At 31.5% G+C, this 14148-nt stretch overlaps 1 protein-coding gene across 3 annotated transcripts in view; it reads right to left on the bottom strand.

Annotated features, from left to right (window-relative positions):
* Window positions 1-14148, bottom strand: part of LOC111061260 (mediator of RNA polymerase II transcription subunit 15) — an 86458-nt gene that overhangs the window by 26437 nt on the left and 45873 nt on the right. For all 3 annotated transcript variants that reach the window (XM_039442458.1, XM_039442459.1, XM_022348958.2), the window contains 7 exons: window positions 13031-13217; window positions 10836-11061; window positions 9566-9729; window positions 8725-8888; window positions 7864-8012; window positions 4329-4473; window positions 2933-3156 (listed from right to left, as the gene is read on the bottom strand). In XM_039442458.1, the coding sequence (XP_039298392.1) occupies window positions 2933-3156; window positions 4329-4473; window positions 7864-8012; window positions 8725-8888; window positions 9566-9729; window positions 10836-11061; window positions 13031-13217 (1259 nt within the window). The remainder of the gene's footprint in view (window positions 1-2932; window positions 3157-4328; window positions 4474-7863; window positions 8013-8724; window positions 8889-9565; window positions 9730-10835; window positions 11062-13030; window positions 13218-14148) is intronic.

Below are 14148 nucleotides of genomic sequence, written 5' to 3'. Positions count from 1 at the left end.
ATAGAATATTATGTAATGTACAGATTTTGCACAGTTCATGATTGTTGAATAAGTAAACTCAAGATGTATAGATGGATGTCAGGATGTGGCATTATTATAAGTTTTGGACAAAACAAGGAAGAAAGTAACAATAAATATTTTTTGAAATATTCAATCGAATGACAGCAAAGGGTTTATGGGGATCACGCCGAGAACTTTCTCAGTGTGCCAGAAAAGTTTACGATTGCATCGCAGAATAAAATTCGATCATATTGTCAAATAACATACTCTATGTATGTAACTATGTTACAATGAACGAGACCAGTGTTTAAATACTAAAAGTGTAGGTTTGTTAAAAATATTACAATATTTGTAATATGAATTAATCAGTATGTTGAATATACACTTCCAAATCAATATGATATATAAATTAAATTAAAGATTTCTCGCTTGAACACTTTCGATATTTGCTTGAAAATAGCAGAAATTTATAATTTACAAAATATAGATTTCACGATTGTTAATAAATTCCTCAAAATAAATGTACTAGCTTGTAAATTAAGTGGCCATTTTGTTTTCGAGGTGTTAGCCTATGCGGCCGACGTCCCATATTTTACTTTGAACAATTTACTAAAAATATGATATTTTACATTTCACCAGCTGACTAACACCCCTTTTGCGGTTGAATAAGTTGAAGGCCAACGTAGATAATCTTTTTGAAAACTTGTGCCTTGACTAACGACAAATATTACTTCAGAGATAAATTAGGTCTAAATATCTTATTCTGAATAAGTTTTTTATGATTTAAAATAATAATAGTAGCAGACCTCTCCATATAAATTTCAGCGCTGCTTTTTAAAAAAAATCTTATTTTTTGAAAGGGTTAAGTTAAGTCAGGAATTATAGTGTGTTGATGGTGATTTGAAATTCAATCATTATTATAATTCAATTGAATGGTGAAATATTCTTATGAATTTCAATAGGAATGGATGAGTATTTTGACATAAAACAAATTGGAATAATCAACAACCTACACAATGGAATTTAAAGAATTTTATTAAAGGGTTTTTAGAGATAGGTTTATCTATTTTTCAATTGTATAAGTGAGTTTTCTTGTAACTAGAAGTAATTTTGTTATGAAAGTAACCTAAAAATTAAAATTTAAAGACTCTCAGATAACTTTTTTTGAGATTATTCATCTTGAAAATGCCTATTTAGTTATTTGAATACGTTTTTTCTGACATAGGAATAGTAAAATTGTTTTCTAAATGATAGAATGGGATTATTTTTTGTGGTAGTTTGATAGTTTTCTCTTCAGAGAAAGGATTTTGTTCTTTTTAGGATTTCCAATATATGAGATAGAATGTTGTGGCATACACGCCATTTCGACTGGTTGCATTTGAATAGAAAAAGTAGATCAGAATGTTTCGAAAAGAACTCTACAACTTTACAACAAAACTGGTTTCAATGTTGTTTTGAAGGAAAATACATCAAGTAATTCATTCAACCAACGATTAGAGAAATGATGCATTCTTCACTCTGATGAAGTCTTGAGGGTAGTTGATAGCATGTTATATGTATGTTGCTTAAGATGCTTATTCTATGACCTTATTTGTAGTCGATTTCTTCACAATATTATTTCAACTAGCAATACAAGTTTAAAATGCCATGTGTCAGCATAAATTCTTCTCAAGTGGAGTGGTTGGAAAAGAAGGTATTTACGCCGTATCCTAATTTACAGAGAAATTGTAGCAGATCCATGTCTGGGAATGTGGTGACCATGTAATTGGCATACCAAAATGAACCCTTTGACTTCGAAAGCGTTTACTGAGAAAATCTGGTCAGTTGAAGAATGATGTGGTTTCGCCATCTTATATTAAGTAGACATTTTGTTTTTGGTCATCCTCATTGATCTGTGGCACAGTATCAAAACTTTTGCTCCATTATTTCCTGGTGGAGTTTGAATGATTTTTCTACTTTGGTCTCCAGATTTATTAACAAAAATGTTGAATGATTTTTTTACTTTGGTCTCCAGATTTATCAACAAAAAATTTAAATTTTAGTTGATAGTTCTTTGTAATCTAAATTGACTTTGAATTGAAAGGCGAACAAAACATACTAAACTTATAAACACTTATAAACCTATAAAAACATACTAAAAACAAACATAAATGTTACTGTACAACATCTGGACTGATTGTTAGGGTAGAGTTTGGAACAGCATTTCAATACCTTTGAATCTATCCGCATTGTATTTATTGTCTGTGAATTGATAAACATACTCAGGAACTATGTTAGATAAATAATCATCCCTGTAATGGTTCTCTCTTGAAAATGAAAGGAGCCATAGAATGCCGTGTTCAGTGGATGCAGCCATTCTCAACATACATAATTGATCTACGAACTACAGTAGTAAAGACTTAATGTGTTTTCTTTTAAACAACACCAAAACCAGACCAGCTTCTTGGTTGCACGTACTACATCACATTTAATCATCGTTTGTAAATTATTTACAAACGAACTACAATAGTAAAGAATTAGTGTTTTCTTTTAGATAATACCACAACCAGATCAGTTTCTTGGACGCACGTAATCATATCACATTTAATCATCGTGAAAAGGGCGTTGTCTAACGGAAGGGATGCGAGCCGATTTATGACAATGTGATGAAATTTTACTGTGGTTAGATTTAATAGACCTACGTGTAACCGGACATAAGAATATGTTTTTCTATAGAAGTTGTAGAGTCCTTTTTGAAACATCTTGAGTGTGGAAAGAGTAAATAGCACACACGAACATAATTTAGAATTTTGCATTTGACTTATCGATAAATTAATAACCGACTAAATGAGAATCGAAGTAATGAAAGTGCTTGTGATGAATGCACCTTATAGTGATGAATAGAGTCGACAAGTGTTCATGCGAGTGATCGGTTGAATTGTTTGAATCTTACCGGCCATGCTCGGGCAAATAATGGTGATCACTATCAATAACACTGTTGATGGCGGTCTCTCTCAGGGCTCCAGTCATGGTGCGGTATGGAGTTGACGGCTGCAGGTAAGACTGGGAGGGGTCCCATGACGACTCGGCCCCAAAACGCTTCGAGTCATCTATTGATTCATACTCATACGATTTGTGTGGCGGTCGCAGTGAAGGATGCAAAAAGCTTAAGTGACCCTAAAAACGTCACACACGTTAATCAAACATCCCAACACCAACACATGGAAGTGTTGTAAATATCGGACAATGTAAAAATACTACTAAACTAGAATAGATATATACTGATAGTATAAACTGATATAGAATAGATATATACTAATACTATAAACTGATATAAACTGCTAGATATATACTGATAGATTTTAATGACAAAATTCTATTATTCCTACAATCAACAGTTGGATAACTGTAAAACATAACAACTGAAACACACAAGAATATCAAAACATATGAAATGATCAAGTACATTTTATTTCATGGCAACACTTTTAGTTTCAAATCTTTAAGAGCCATTTTAAAGTGGTGTACATAAAATATTTTTGTTATTTTATATACACTTCAGAATGGCTCTTGAAGAGTTGAATATTATTGTAGTGTATATAAAAAGTAGTGAATTTTAAAGGGTACTATAGTTCTATTTTATAAAAGAAGTAGTGTATATGAAATTTTTTTTATATAGCAGTGCAATATATCCTTCTCCTATCTTTATCAAAAGTTGAATGCAAAATATGTTGGTGAATTAAAATTGATATGAATTACTGATAAATCAATCATTAGAAAGAATTAAACGATTATAGGTTACAGCTGACAATAGTGTTCTTTGCTTCATCATCACTTGACAGTCGATATTATATGTAATGATTTTCAAAAAACCTCTTAATTTCTTTGAAGCTCTAGTCCTTCTCATAATTATTGAACCTAACAAGAAGGAAGTAAATTCTGGTATACTTACTAGTATATTCAGGTATAATCTATACTTTTCTATATTGAACACAATTATTAATACAAGAATGCCACACACAGGGTGAGTATTGAGTAGCCTAATTCAAAATACAATTAATGATGAAACACATCTTAATAAACAGGTGAAAATTAATTCCGGAATGAGAACCAAATCTTCAGGTTACTTGATATTGAATGCAAAAATTCTTTGAAAGTCCTAACTCCGCCTAATAAAGAATTATTCATTTTCTTTTTCATAGCAGTGTTAGCATGTTCAAGTAATTATTTTCAATTAGAGTGCATAAATGTGAACTGTTAAAATGGACCAAGTTCTGGAAAAGAGAAAACCATTTACAGTGAGGCATTTTGAGTTTCTAAATTACAATATGATTAAAAGTTGTACGCACTCTATTGTAATCATCGTACGACGAATCTTCTCTCATGGGATCGTAGTCAAGATGAATTTTGGGGTCGGAAAGTTGTCTTCTGTGCGCTCGTAATTTTCTCGACTTGCCCAGTCCGGACAGTGCCATTTTTCTCTGCATTTCCGCCCTGTAAATTTCAAGATTATAATAATTTCAGTATTAAGAATCATAAATTTTAATAAGAAAATATCTCATATAGATAGTGAATACATGAGAATATGTTTCAAATCGTAGTGAGAGAAATAAAGTAGAGCGTTTTTCTCTGTTTTCCTTGCAGTAAGTTTCAAAGGTACATCTATTTAATTTAAGAAAAATAATAAAGAGAAGCGAAAAACTCATGAGACTTATAATTATGTTGTGCTCAATGAATTAATTAATAAAAAGTTTAGAGATGTTTAGAGCCGAAATAAATTCAATTCAAATTTACTCAGCTCCAAACATCACTTTAATATAGTCACTAAACTTCTTCATTAATTATTCATTGAACATAAAAGAATTATCATGGGTATCATGAGTTTGTCATTTCTCTCTAATATAAATTTTGTAGAACTCTTTAATAAAATCTTTAAGAACTGAAAATAGGCCTATAACCATTCTCGGTAAATTATGAACCTATATGCAAAATTTCAAGGTAATCAATCAGTTGAGTAGTTCAGACTTGATGCATAATTCGTGTATTTCCTATCCCGTACATGTATAAGCCAGCTCTTTTCTTTATTACATTACTAGTAGGTAACCCGTGCTTTGCAAGGGTATATTTTAAAACTGCAAAATGAAAACTTGCAATAAAAAATTTGAAAATAGGCCTATAACCTTCCTCGGTTAATGAAGAATCTTTATGCAAAATTTCAAATCAATCAGTCCAGTAGTTCAGACGTGATGATGTGTCAAACATAATTTTCCTACGTCATGTACGTGTATGAGCCAGCTCTTTCCATTATTATAGTAAAGATGATTGATTTATCAGTATCTTTGAATGAGAATAACTTTTGAACGGTTTGAGAAATCGGTGCGGTTTTGATGCGACAGAAAATCAGTTATTTTTATTCGAAAAGGATCCCCAATCATACCTATCATCTAGTGTCCCTTTTAAAATAAATGTTCAGCTGCTTCTATACAACAACTGGAAGCATGACAAATTGAAAAATTGACGTAATGAAATCTTGAAGAACTCAAAATAGGAATAAATAACCATCCTCGGTTAATTAAAGGACCGAGTAAAATACCTGGGAATACTGTTGGATCCATATCTGAGATGGAATATTCATATAAACAGCATGTGTTTAAAAATAAAATTTCTAATATATAAATTTCATCAAATTAGAGAACTAGATAACTTGAAAATAGCTCGATTAATCTACTTCTCTTATGCACAAGCTGTCTTACAATATGGAATAAGAGCTTGGGGTGGAGCCTTGAACACACATTTTGAAAAACTTTTCATAATTCAAAAATATATTATTAAAACAATTCTAGGCAAACCCAGACTTTATCCTACAAGCGATCTTTTCAATGAATTCAAAGTACTAACTGTCCGACAGCTGTACATAAAAAATTTGATAATATATATTAAGAAGAATAAAAATAAATTTCTTCTTCGTGAAAGAAACTTGAATTTAAATTTACGTCCTATTAGAGAAACATTCCATCAAGACAGGATGGATTTGAATGTATGTAGAAGACAATTCACTTACTTATCACAGAGGATAATAAATCTTGTTCCTACTCATTTTGTTGCCAATACAAGCCGGAGCAAAAAACTAAATTGCGAGATTGAGGAATGGATAAGATCGAATAAAACTGAAGAAAAAATCTTCTAAGCATCAACTGTTTCTTGTTTTTATGTTTTGTTTTTTTTATCATAGAATAATAATTATTGTGTTTTACTAACTTTTATCTAATTTAATCTACAAATTTATATTTGTGTGTAAGTTCCACTAATCTTTGTTCTTTTTGGTTTAATTTCTTAGTTTATATTGAATAAATATATTACTGCAACTTAGGTCTACGCACAGGTTTTACCTTGTAGGCTCTCCTTAAACATAGATGGACATAAAAAAAATATACTGCAGTTTTGGGATCATTTTATATATTTAATAGTATTTTTCTTGTATTATTTTTATATGTTATAATATTGGATTATTATAATTGTGTATGTTTTTTGAGAAATAAATTTGAATTTGAATTTGAAAATTAAGAATCTATATGCAAAATTTCAAATTAATCAGTTGAGTATATTTCAGACGTGATGATGCGTCAAACATAATTCCTTATTCCTTACGTGAATAAGCCAGTTCTTTCCTTTATTATAGTACAGAAAACTGAAGAATACATAATAGCCTACTTGAAAACCTCACAGAATCATATTGATTTTTCCAATACATCAATAAATTTTAGTTCGATTAGGATCCTCCTCAATTTGAATCAGGCAGCCTTTTGTTTTCCCAATTCCAAACAAAATACCTAAAATACTCGTTTCACTGGGAATTCGTGTCTGATAGTACATTATAACTGAAGAATATAAATTATTACTTATTTTATTGTGATCTAGTAATGTTTTTCTTATGAAATTCAATGATAGGCCTACAGCATGAAGACTATGTCCAATTCATTTGTACTGGTGGCAAAATTTTACATTAAAAATAATTATTTGATAAAATCCAAGTTCAATTGTAATGAAAACAAATTCCTTTAAAAAATAATTGATAATAATACATTTCGAGGGAAAAAATTAAGAACAAAAAAATTGGGAAGCATCGGGATTCGAACCGAGGAACCATCGCTCCGCTCCGTAAGCTAGCATTTTACCGTTGCGCTACACGGCCGTTCAAAAATGACAGTCTTGTAACAGCATTATAACCTCCTCATAAAAAACACACTTTGGGCTGCAACAATGTAGCCTATGGAACTTCATGTACGGTAGCATAAATGAATTTGAACATTAATTCTGAAAAATCTGGAAGGAAAATTTAAATTTGGGCATCTAGGTGCACGAGATTGATATTTTTAGAATCTATGTTCAAAATTTGGAGATCTAAATCATTCCCGTTTTTCCGGTATGCAATCCACAACTTGACATGTTTTGATGCGAACAAACGAACACACGAACAAACACAACCCTACTCTCTCTTATTATATAGATAGATATAGATAACATAGAAATAAATATGGATAAAAATTACTTGTTCGCCAGTAGCAGTAGTAGCATAGATTCTAGTGAAGCATTATGTATGTCTATTTCAAACTAAGAAGTAAAAATCCAAATTTAAATCAGAGCTCACAAGTTATCTGTTGTCAATGATCTCAAGACTCATAGGCCTAATAACAGTTTGGTTTAAAAACATATCATTCACGTTCGGGCAAATTTTTCAGTAATTCAAGTGAGTTTGTAGCAGGTTCAACATTCAGTCACTACAAACGCTTGAAATTGCAGTGGCGACCTTTTCCGTGTGAATGAATAATCTAAAAAGGTGATTGAAATTCATAAATTATGAATTAAGACTGTTGAAAGCCTTACCTGCTTTTAGGACTTCGTAGAAGGTCACTTGCTCTGTCAAAAATCGATCGATCGTCACTCCCAAATCGACTTCCAAGTATACGTCGATCAGAACCCGATAATTTACTGTCATCTCCAAAATGATCCTTGAAACTTCGAACTGAGGATAACTGAAAACAAGCAACATTTTCTATGGTGTCGCTGGTATGATTGATACTAGATTACAAGGAAATCTAATAGAGTTTTATTAGATTACAAGGGTTCATCTCCGATTAAGAGTTAATTAAGAGTCTGATCTCCGATTAAGATATATGATACCATGAGTTGATATTGGATCAAATCTTGCCTATTCTCACCACTGATTGAAAATCATAAAGATTGAACCTCTTGACTGTACAGAATTTGACACACTGTTAAAATAAGGAATGCAAAGTATTTTTCCTAGTAAATAGGTCAATTGTCAGTTTATACAGTTTAATTTGACTGTCAGGTTTTATGAAATCAATCCATCTTAGTACTAGAAATAGTATGTTTAATTATAATTAGTATGTTTTATTGTTTCTGATTGATAAAATAAATAATTCTTTATTCATACATAATACAGAATATTACATAATATTATATTCATAAAGAATTCATCGTAAATATACTCAAATATTTATTTATCGGAATGGTTTATTAAATTCCTAATTCTATTCATAAAGAATAGACTGAAATAAAATTATTGCAAAATCAAGAGTTATAATAACTTCATAATATATTTCTGACTAATAACAAGATTTATGCTAAAAATATTTAATTCACTTTCCTCAACTTAAAAGTGTCAATAATTGTTCAGTAAATGAAAAATATCTTTTATGAGCAAAGAGTTTAACGATTTACCTGTTTTGAGTAAGATGATGAAGAGTCGGATAATTTGTAAGAATTTAGAAGATGTCTAAGATCTGGTGGAAGACAGGAGACTATATCGGCTAACGGAGGGTTGTGACGGGTTTCATAGTCACTCGCTGAAACCCTCACACCACTGCTACTAACAACACTCGAGCCTGAACAAATAATTAGAAAAATAAATTGAAATAATCTTGCTCAGAAACAAAGAAATTGAAGGAGTTAAATTTAACATTTACTTCGTTTAATTTCATAACACTATTTTATAATATTATAACTGGATTCAATTGTCATTATTTACTCAACGTTGCATTATAACTTTCTGCTCAAATATTTATTTTTCCGAGGAGCAAATATCATAATGTTTACTCACTCGAAAAGATTTTTATCAATCGATGAATTATTAAAATATTTTAACAAAATTTATATAATATATTCATCGATGAGAGTAATTTATAATTGTATTAGTTCATGGAACACACACATTACACAACACAAGTTATTTTGTAACAGCCTTATTTTTTAGTGTTCTTATAACATTTTCTTGTATTGTATGTTAGATATCTATTTGTGTGTAATAAACTACTTTAAGAAATCATGAAATATTTCCATGGTTTATATTATGTATTCAGCGATTAGTGTAAATTTATTATTGTATCAGTTCACGCAAGACAAGTTCTTCCGTATCAGCCTTATTTTTTAGTGTTCAGGTTTTGTAATGTTTGATATTGAGTTGTGTGTGATCATACATTCAAGAAATCATCATATACCATATGAAATTCGAGTCATCACCATATACAGAAATGAATGAGCGAGATTATGAATAACTTTTAACCTTGAAGTAGTCCTAAAGCTGATCCCGGCCTAGGAACAGGGTCAGCTCCAAGAACTATCTTCCTCAAATTTGTTTCACTAGCACTCGGTCGTTGAAGAGTCAAATTTGAAGTTCCAAGTGAATAACTGCCATCTCCAATGTATTGCCGCAAAGGAGAGTAAGCCCTGAAAAACAGAATATTTTCGAATGAAACATAACAACTATCAGACATGTTAATAAAAATATGTACAGCCAATCCTTCAATTTGATGTCATGTGTGACACTAAATAATTATTTCCATGATAAGACTTTTCAAGACTCAGGCTTGTTCGTTCGTTCCAAGTAAACTAATGAAGCCAGCCAAAACTACAATTTCTAATTTCAAATGGATGCATCGACTATAACACGTAGGGTGATATTCCGAACTACCAGGGCAAATATGTTGATAATAGATATTGTCAATTTAACAAATTCCAGTTTTCATACAAAATCAATCAGTCATACGAACGACCAGGAAAAAATGTTAATAATAAGTATTTTCAATATAACAAACTCCTTTTTCCATAGAAATTCAATCAATCAGTCATATTTTTACAATCAATTGCTCAATTATAGAGTATAATCATAGAGAAAAGAATGAAATAAATGAGAGTCATGTTGTAGCTCATGTAATTCTTGTAAAAATAAAAAATCAAAGTAGCTTACCCTTTTTTCAACTTTCAATTTTTATTCTATTTCTCACGACATGTATTGACTAATCTTAAATTTCTTAATTGACTCACTCACTTGAAAATGACATTATAAGTCGAAGCATCTCGTTAGATATCAAATAAAGTTGAAAAAGGGTTACTTTGATTTTTAATTTTTACATGAATAAGTGTAGCCCTTATCAAGAAAGTGAATATTTATTCAATTCCTATGCAATATTGGCGGATTCTATAAGTGATTGTTCTGTGTTTCAGGCTGTTAGTTTACCGAGTGTTTGATGATCATCAAACTCATATCCTTGAATAGCTTTCCATACCCATTGGACCTATTTATCCTTTCTTCGTAATCTATGAAATTTTTCATTTTTTGTGTAGTTGAGAAGTTGATATTGTGGTAATGATTCATATTAAATGAAAATAAAAATAAACTCTCCTCAGTTTATCAGAGATTGGCAATGGTGTAACAACCGAAACCGGCCTTTCTAACTATCAATAAATCTGTGGTTTTTGACAATTTCCTAGTATTTTTATTTAAAATGTTTCATGATAATTGATATGAATTAGTATCGAGTGCACCCACTTACCTGAAGCGATCCTGAGCTGCTTTGCCAGATTTGTTTCTGTCGCGTTTTTTACTGGATGGTAGGGGGGCGGCTTCCTGGTCGGGGGGAATCGAGGGTAGTTTCCTCCTCATCCGAAGCGATTTCTGCGAGTCTGTTTCACTGAGAGTATCCGAAGAGTCGCCGCCCGTGTCTCTCGGACCTCTAGGCGTGCCGACCGGCGTACTCTGCGGTGTCGTTATCGGCGTTACTGCAAATATCCATTCGATAATCAGTTTCTTATTGAATTCAGCATTCGCATTTTCTATTCGTATTGACATAAAAGCATGAAAGTTGAGTTTATACAGCCTTTGATAAAATAAAAAAATATTCATTAATAATATACTGTAACCGATGGAGGTATTTTTAAACCTACACCACACCTGCCATCATTTCTGTAACCGGTGATATCTTTCTCTCATGACTTAGTTGATCTTCCAAAATATTAAATATATAAAAATACATGTGGTTCGATAGACATTCTTGCAGTCCATACCACCGCTGCCACCAAATGTAAACGGAGGGGGGGGGGTTTCTACTCATCTATAATATTTGCTGAAACTATACTACTAAACTTATGATTGAATCCTTGATTGGTAGGGAGCTTATAGTGAATTCGTTCATCCAAATGCACAGATTCTCATCATTATTTAATTGTCACCTATTCTAGCAACTATAGTAACTACGAGCCAGGAGCTTCATTGAAAAATACTTTTAAAATTTAACGTCAGGTTTCTTGAATTTTAAATCGAATGAATTTATAAAAGTCATGTAACATGTCAAATTTTCAAATAAAACAACGTTAATCAGAAATCGATTCAGGTCAAGAAAACATATTCAATTTCTAATCTAAACATTTTGGGAACCTGCTAGCTTGCTGCAACTAAATTCGGGCCTCGGTCAATCTATGTAGCTAAATTTTGAGCTATAATACGAAAACAACAGTTTGGCACTCACCATTTCCACAATTAAAACTTCTACTCTTTAGAAACACACACATACAATTTAAGAAAACTCACTAGACTTGAACTCACACGCACAAATTATTTTCTGATTCTACTCCTATTAACTCTATTAAATTTTGATTTCTATTTAATTACATAAAAATTACTGATAACTAAAATCTTTTCAATTTGTCCCTCTGGATGTGCAACAGACCCATTCAGAGGAGGACCGAGGCTCGCGAACCGTTACATGATTTTTAATTGTTGCGCGTCTGTGTCTCAAATCAAACTGTGGCCTTTTCACTGAAAATTATTCCCCCTCCACGAGTGTTGAGCCTAACTTCCAGTGGAAAAGCCAAAGCTGCAAAAAAGGTCAATGGTCGTACAATTCCTAAATACAGTAGCTTTTTCGACAAGAAATTGAAACTGCACTTGAAAAATGCACGAAAATTGCTTTAATTTCGACAACTAAGCAACAAGTTAGCAAATTCAAACAAGACAGAGTCAATTTCTCATACTAAAAATGCAGGGTTCAACATACATTAAAAATCAAAGTTGATTCCAGTTCAAAAATCTAAAAAATAATATAAGATACACAAAAACAACTACAATATACCCGCTCAATATTCACTCTATTAAAATACATTTGGCCGCAGTTAAGGTGCGAACAGAACGAGTAAGTCGCGGTGAAGAACGATGCCAATGAAAATCTGTGTAACAGATTAAAAACTCAAATTAAAACCCTTTTCAAAAAAGGGTAGGCTACTATAATGTTATTTTATAAACTATATAACGTATTATCTTAGACTATTTTCGACTAAGTGTTATACTAAATGAGTTTTTTTGAAAAACTCCCGAAGTTTATTATTAGAGTTTATTTCAGTGTAATAATGTAGACTTTATCAATACAGAAGAAGACGATACTGATTGTAAATACTGTATTTCATATCCCCCTTTAGTAGCCAGTGCATGTAGATTTAGTTTTTAACTGTATATGAGCTTTTTTAAGTTTGTATTTACTTTCACATATGTGTAATATTCATTCATGTAATAGACTTATTCTTTCCTATATATTATGGTATATATTTCTTGATAGTAAATTTAGCAGTCATAACAGTTTAATAGTCTACATAAAATACTCTTTGTGTATCCTCAGATTACTTCAATTTGTTACTATAATAGTTGATAATACTTTTAATACTTGAAAGTAACTTGAAAACTGAGCAGATTATTTACCTGGGAGAAGATTGGATGAGGCAACAGGAATACCACTACACAGCATAGCTTGAGAGTTGGGGTTGGCAAGCCTGGAGTGAGCTGTTCCTGTTATGAACTGGTTATTTAATACCACACTGTACTGTCCACCTGTTAGTCCAGTAGCACCAACCGTCGGAATATTAACGTTCATATCTCGTTTTTGTAACTGCAAAAACAAGATGCAATGCTTGAAATTGTGTATGATATGCCAAATTTAATCTTGCAGTTTGTACAAGTAATTTCTACATAAGCCTACTTAAGAATAGAATATATCTGCGCACTCAAAAATTAATTATCAATAAATCCTCAATCATCAAGCAAGTTGCTTGATTAGGCTCATAGCAAGAGTCCTGGCTTTTTACAAACAATAGCATTACAGATTACAATTTTTTTTCAAGTTTCAAGTTATAAAACCCATTAAAATTAATTACAAGTACCTTAGAGTCTACAGGATTCATAAATGGAGAAAACTAAGTTACTAGAATATATCTGGTACAAAAATTTATGATAGACTGACTATAGAAGTCTATCTCTACAGGTTTGAAATATAGTCCAGTCAATATAGACATAAAAAAGGGGGTGTACTTGCAATTTATATTGTAGTTCTGATTTTTTAATATATTATTTGGGTACATAAGAGAAGTCCAGAACAAATTTCTTCATGCAAGATTTCCTTCTGCTAGATACAGGGTGGCCCAAAAACCTCGTATTTTTGGCTCATTTTCCAGTATTCAGCTATTTCTGCCAAATCTCGTAATCGGACAGAAAAATTTGCTCTCGCCTTTTTTCTAGAATATGAAATTCTGTATAAAATGAGATCATTCGGAACTCTCTATCTCCATTGAGTTTTGAGTTAAGATTTTTCAAAAATGAGTGAAATTTGAAGAGAGAATCAATTTTTGATGAATTTTAGATTTTGATCAACAATATCTTCTGATTGTTACCATTTAGATGTATAATTAAAAATCCCTTTGGGTGTATTTTTGTGCTCTACAATCTGAGGTCAGGTAGAGCGCTCTATCTCATATGGATTTCCAGGTACACCTGACAACAATGCTCCTTGTATTGTGAAAAACACCTAATTTTCAGCTTCAACC

The sequence above is a fragment of the Nilaparvata lugens genome, chromosome X (assembly GCF_014356525.2).
Source record: "Nilaparvata lugens isolate BPH chromosome X, ASM1435652v1, whole genome shotgun sequence".
Lineage (NCBI taxonomy): Eukaryota > Metazoa > Arthropoda > Insecta > Hemiptera > Delphacidae > Nilaparvata > Nilaparvata lugens.
This window is presented reverse-complemented; position numbering and strand designations above follow the sequence as displayed.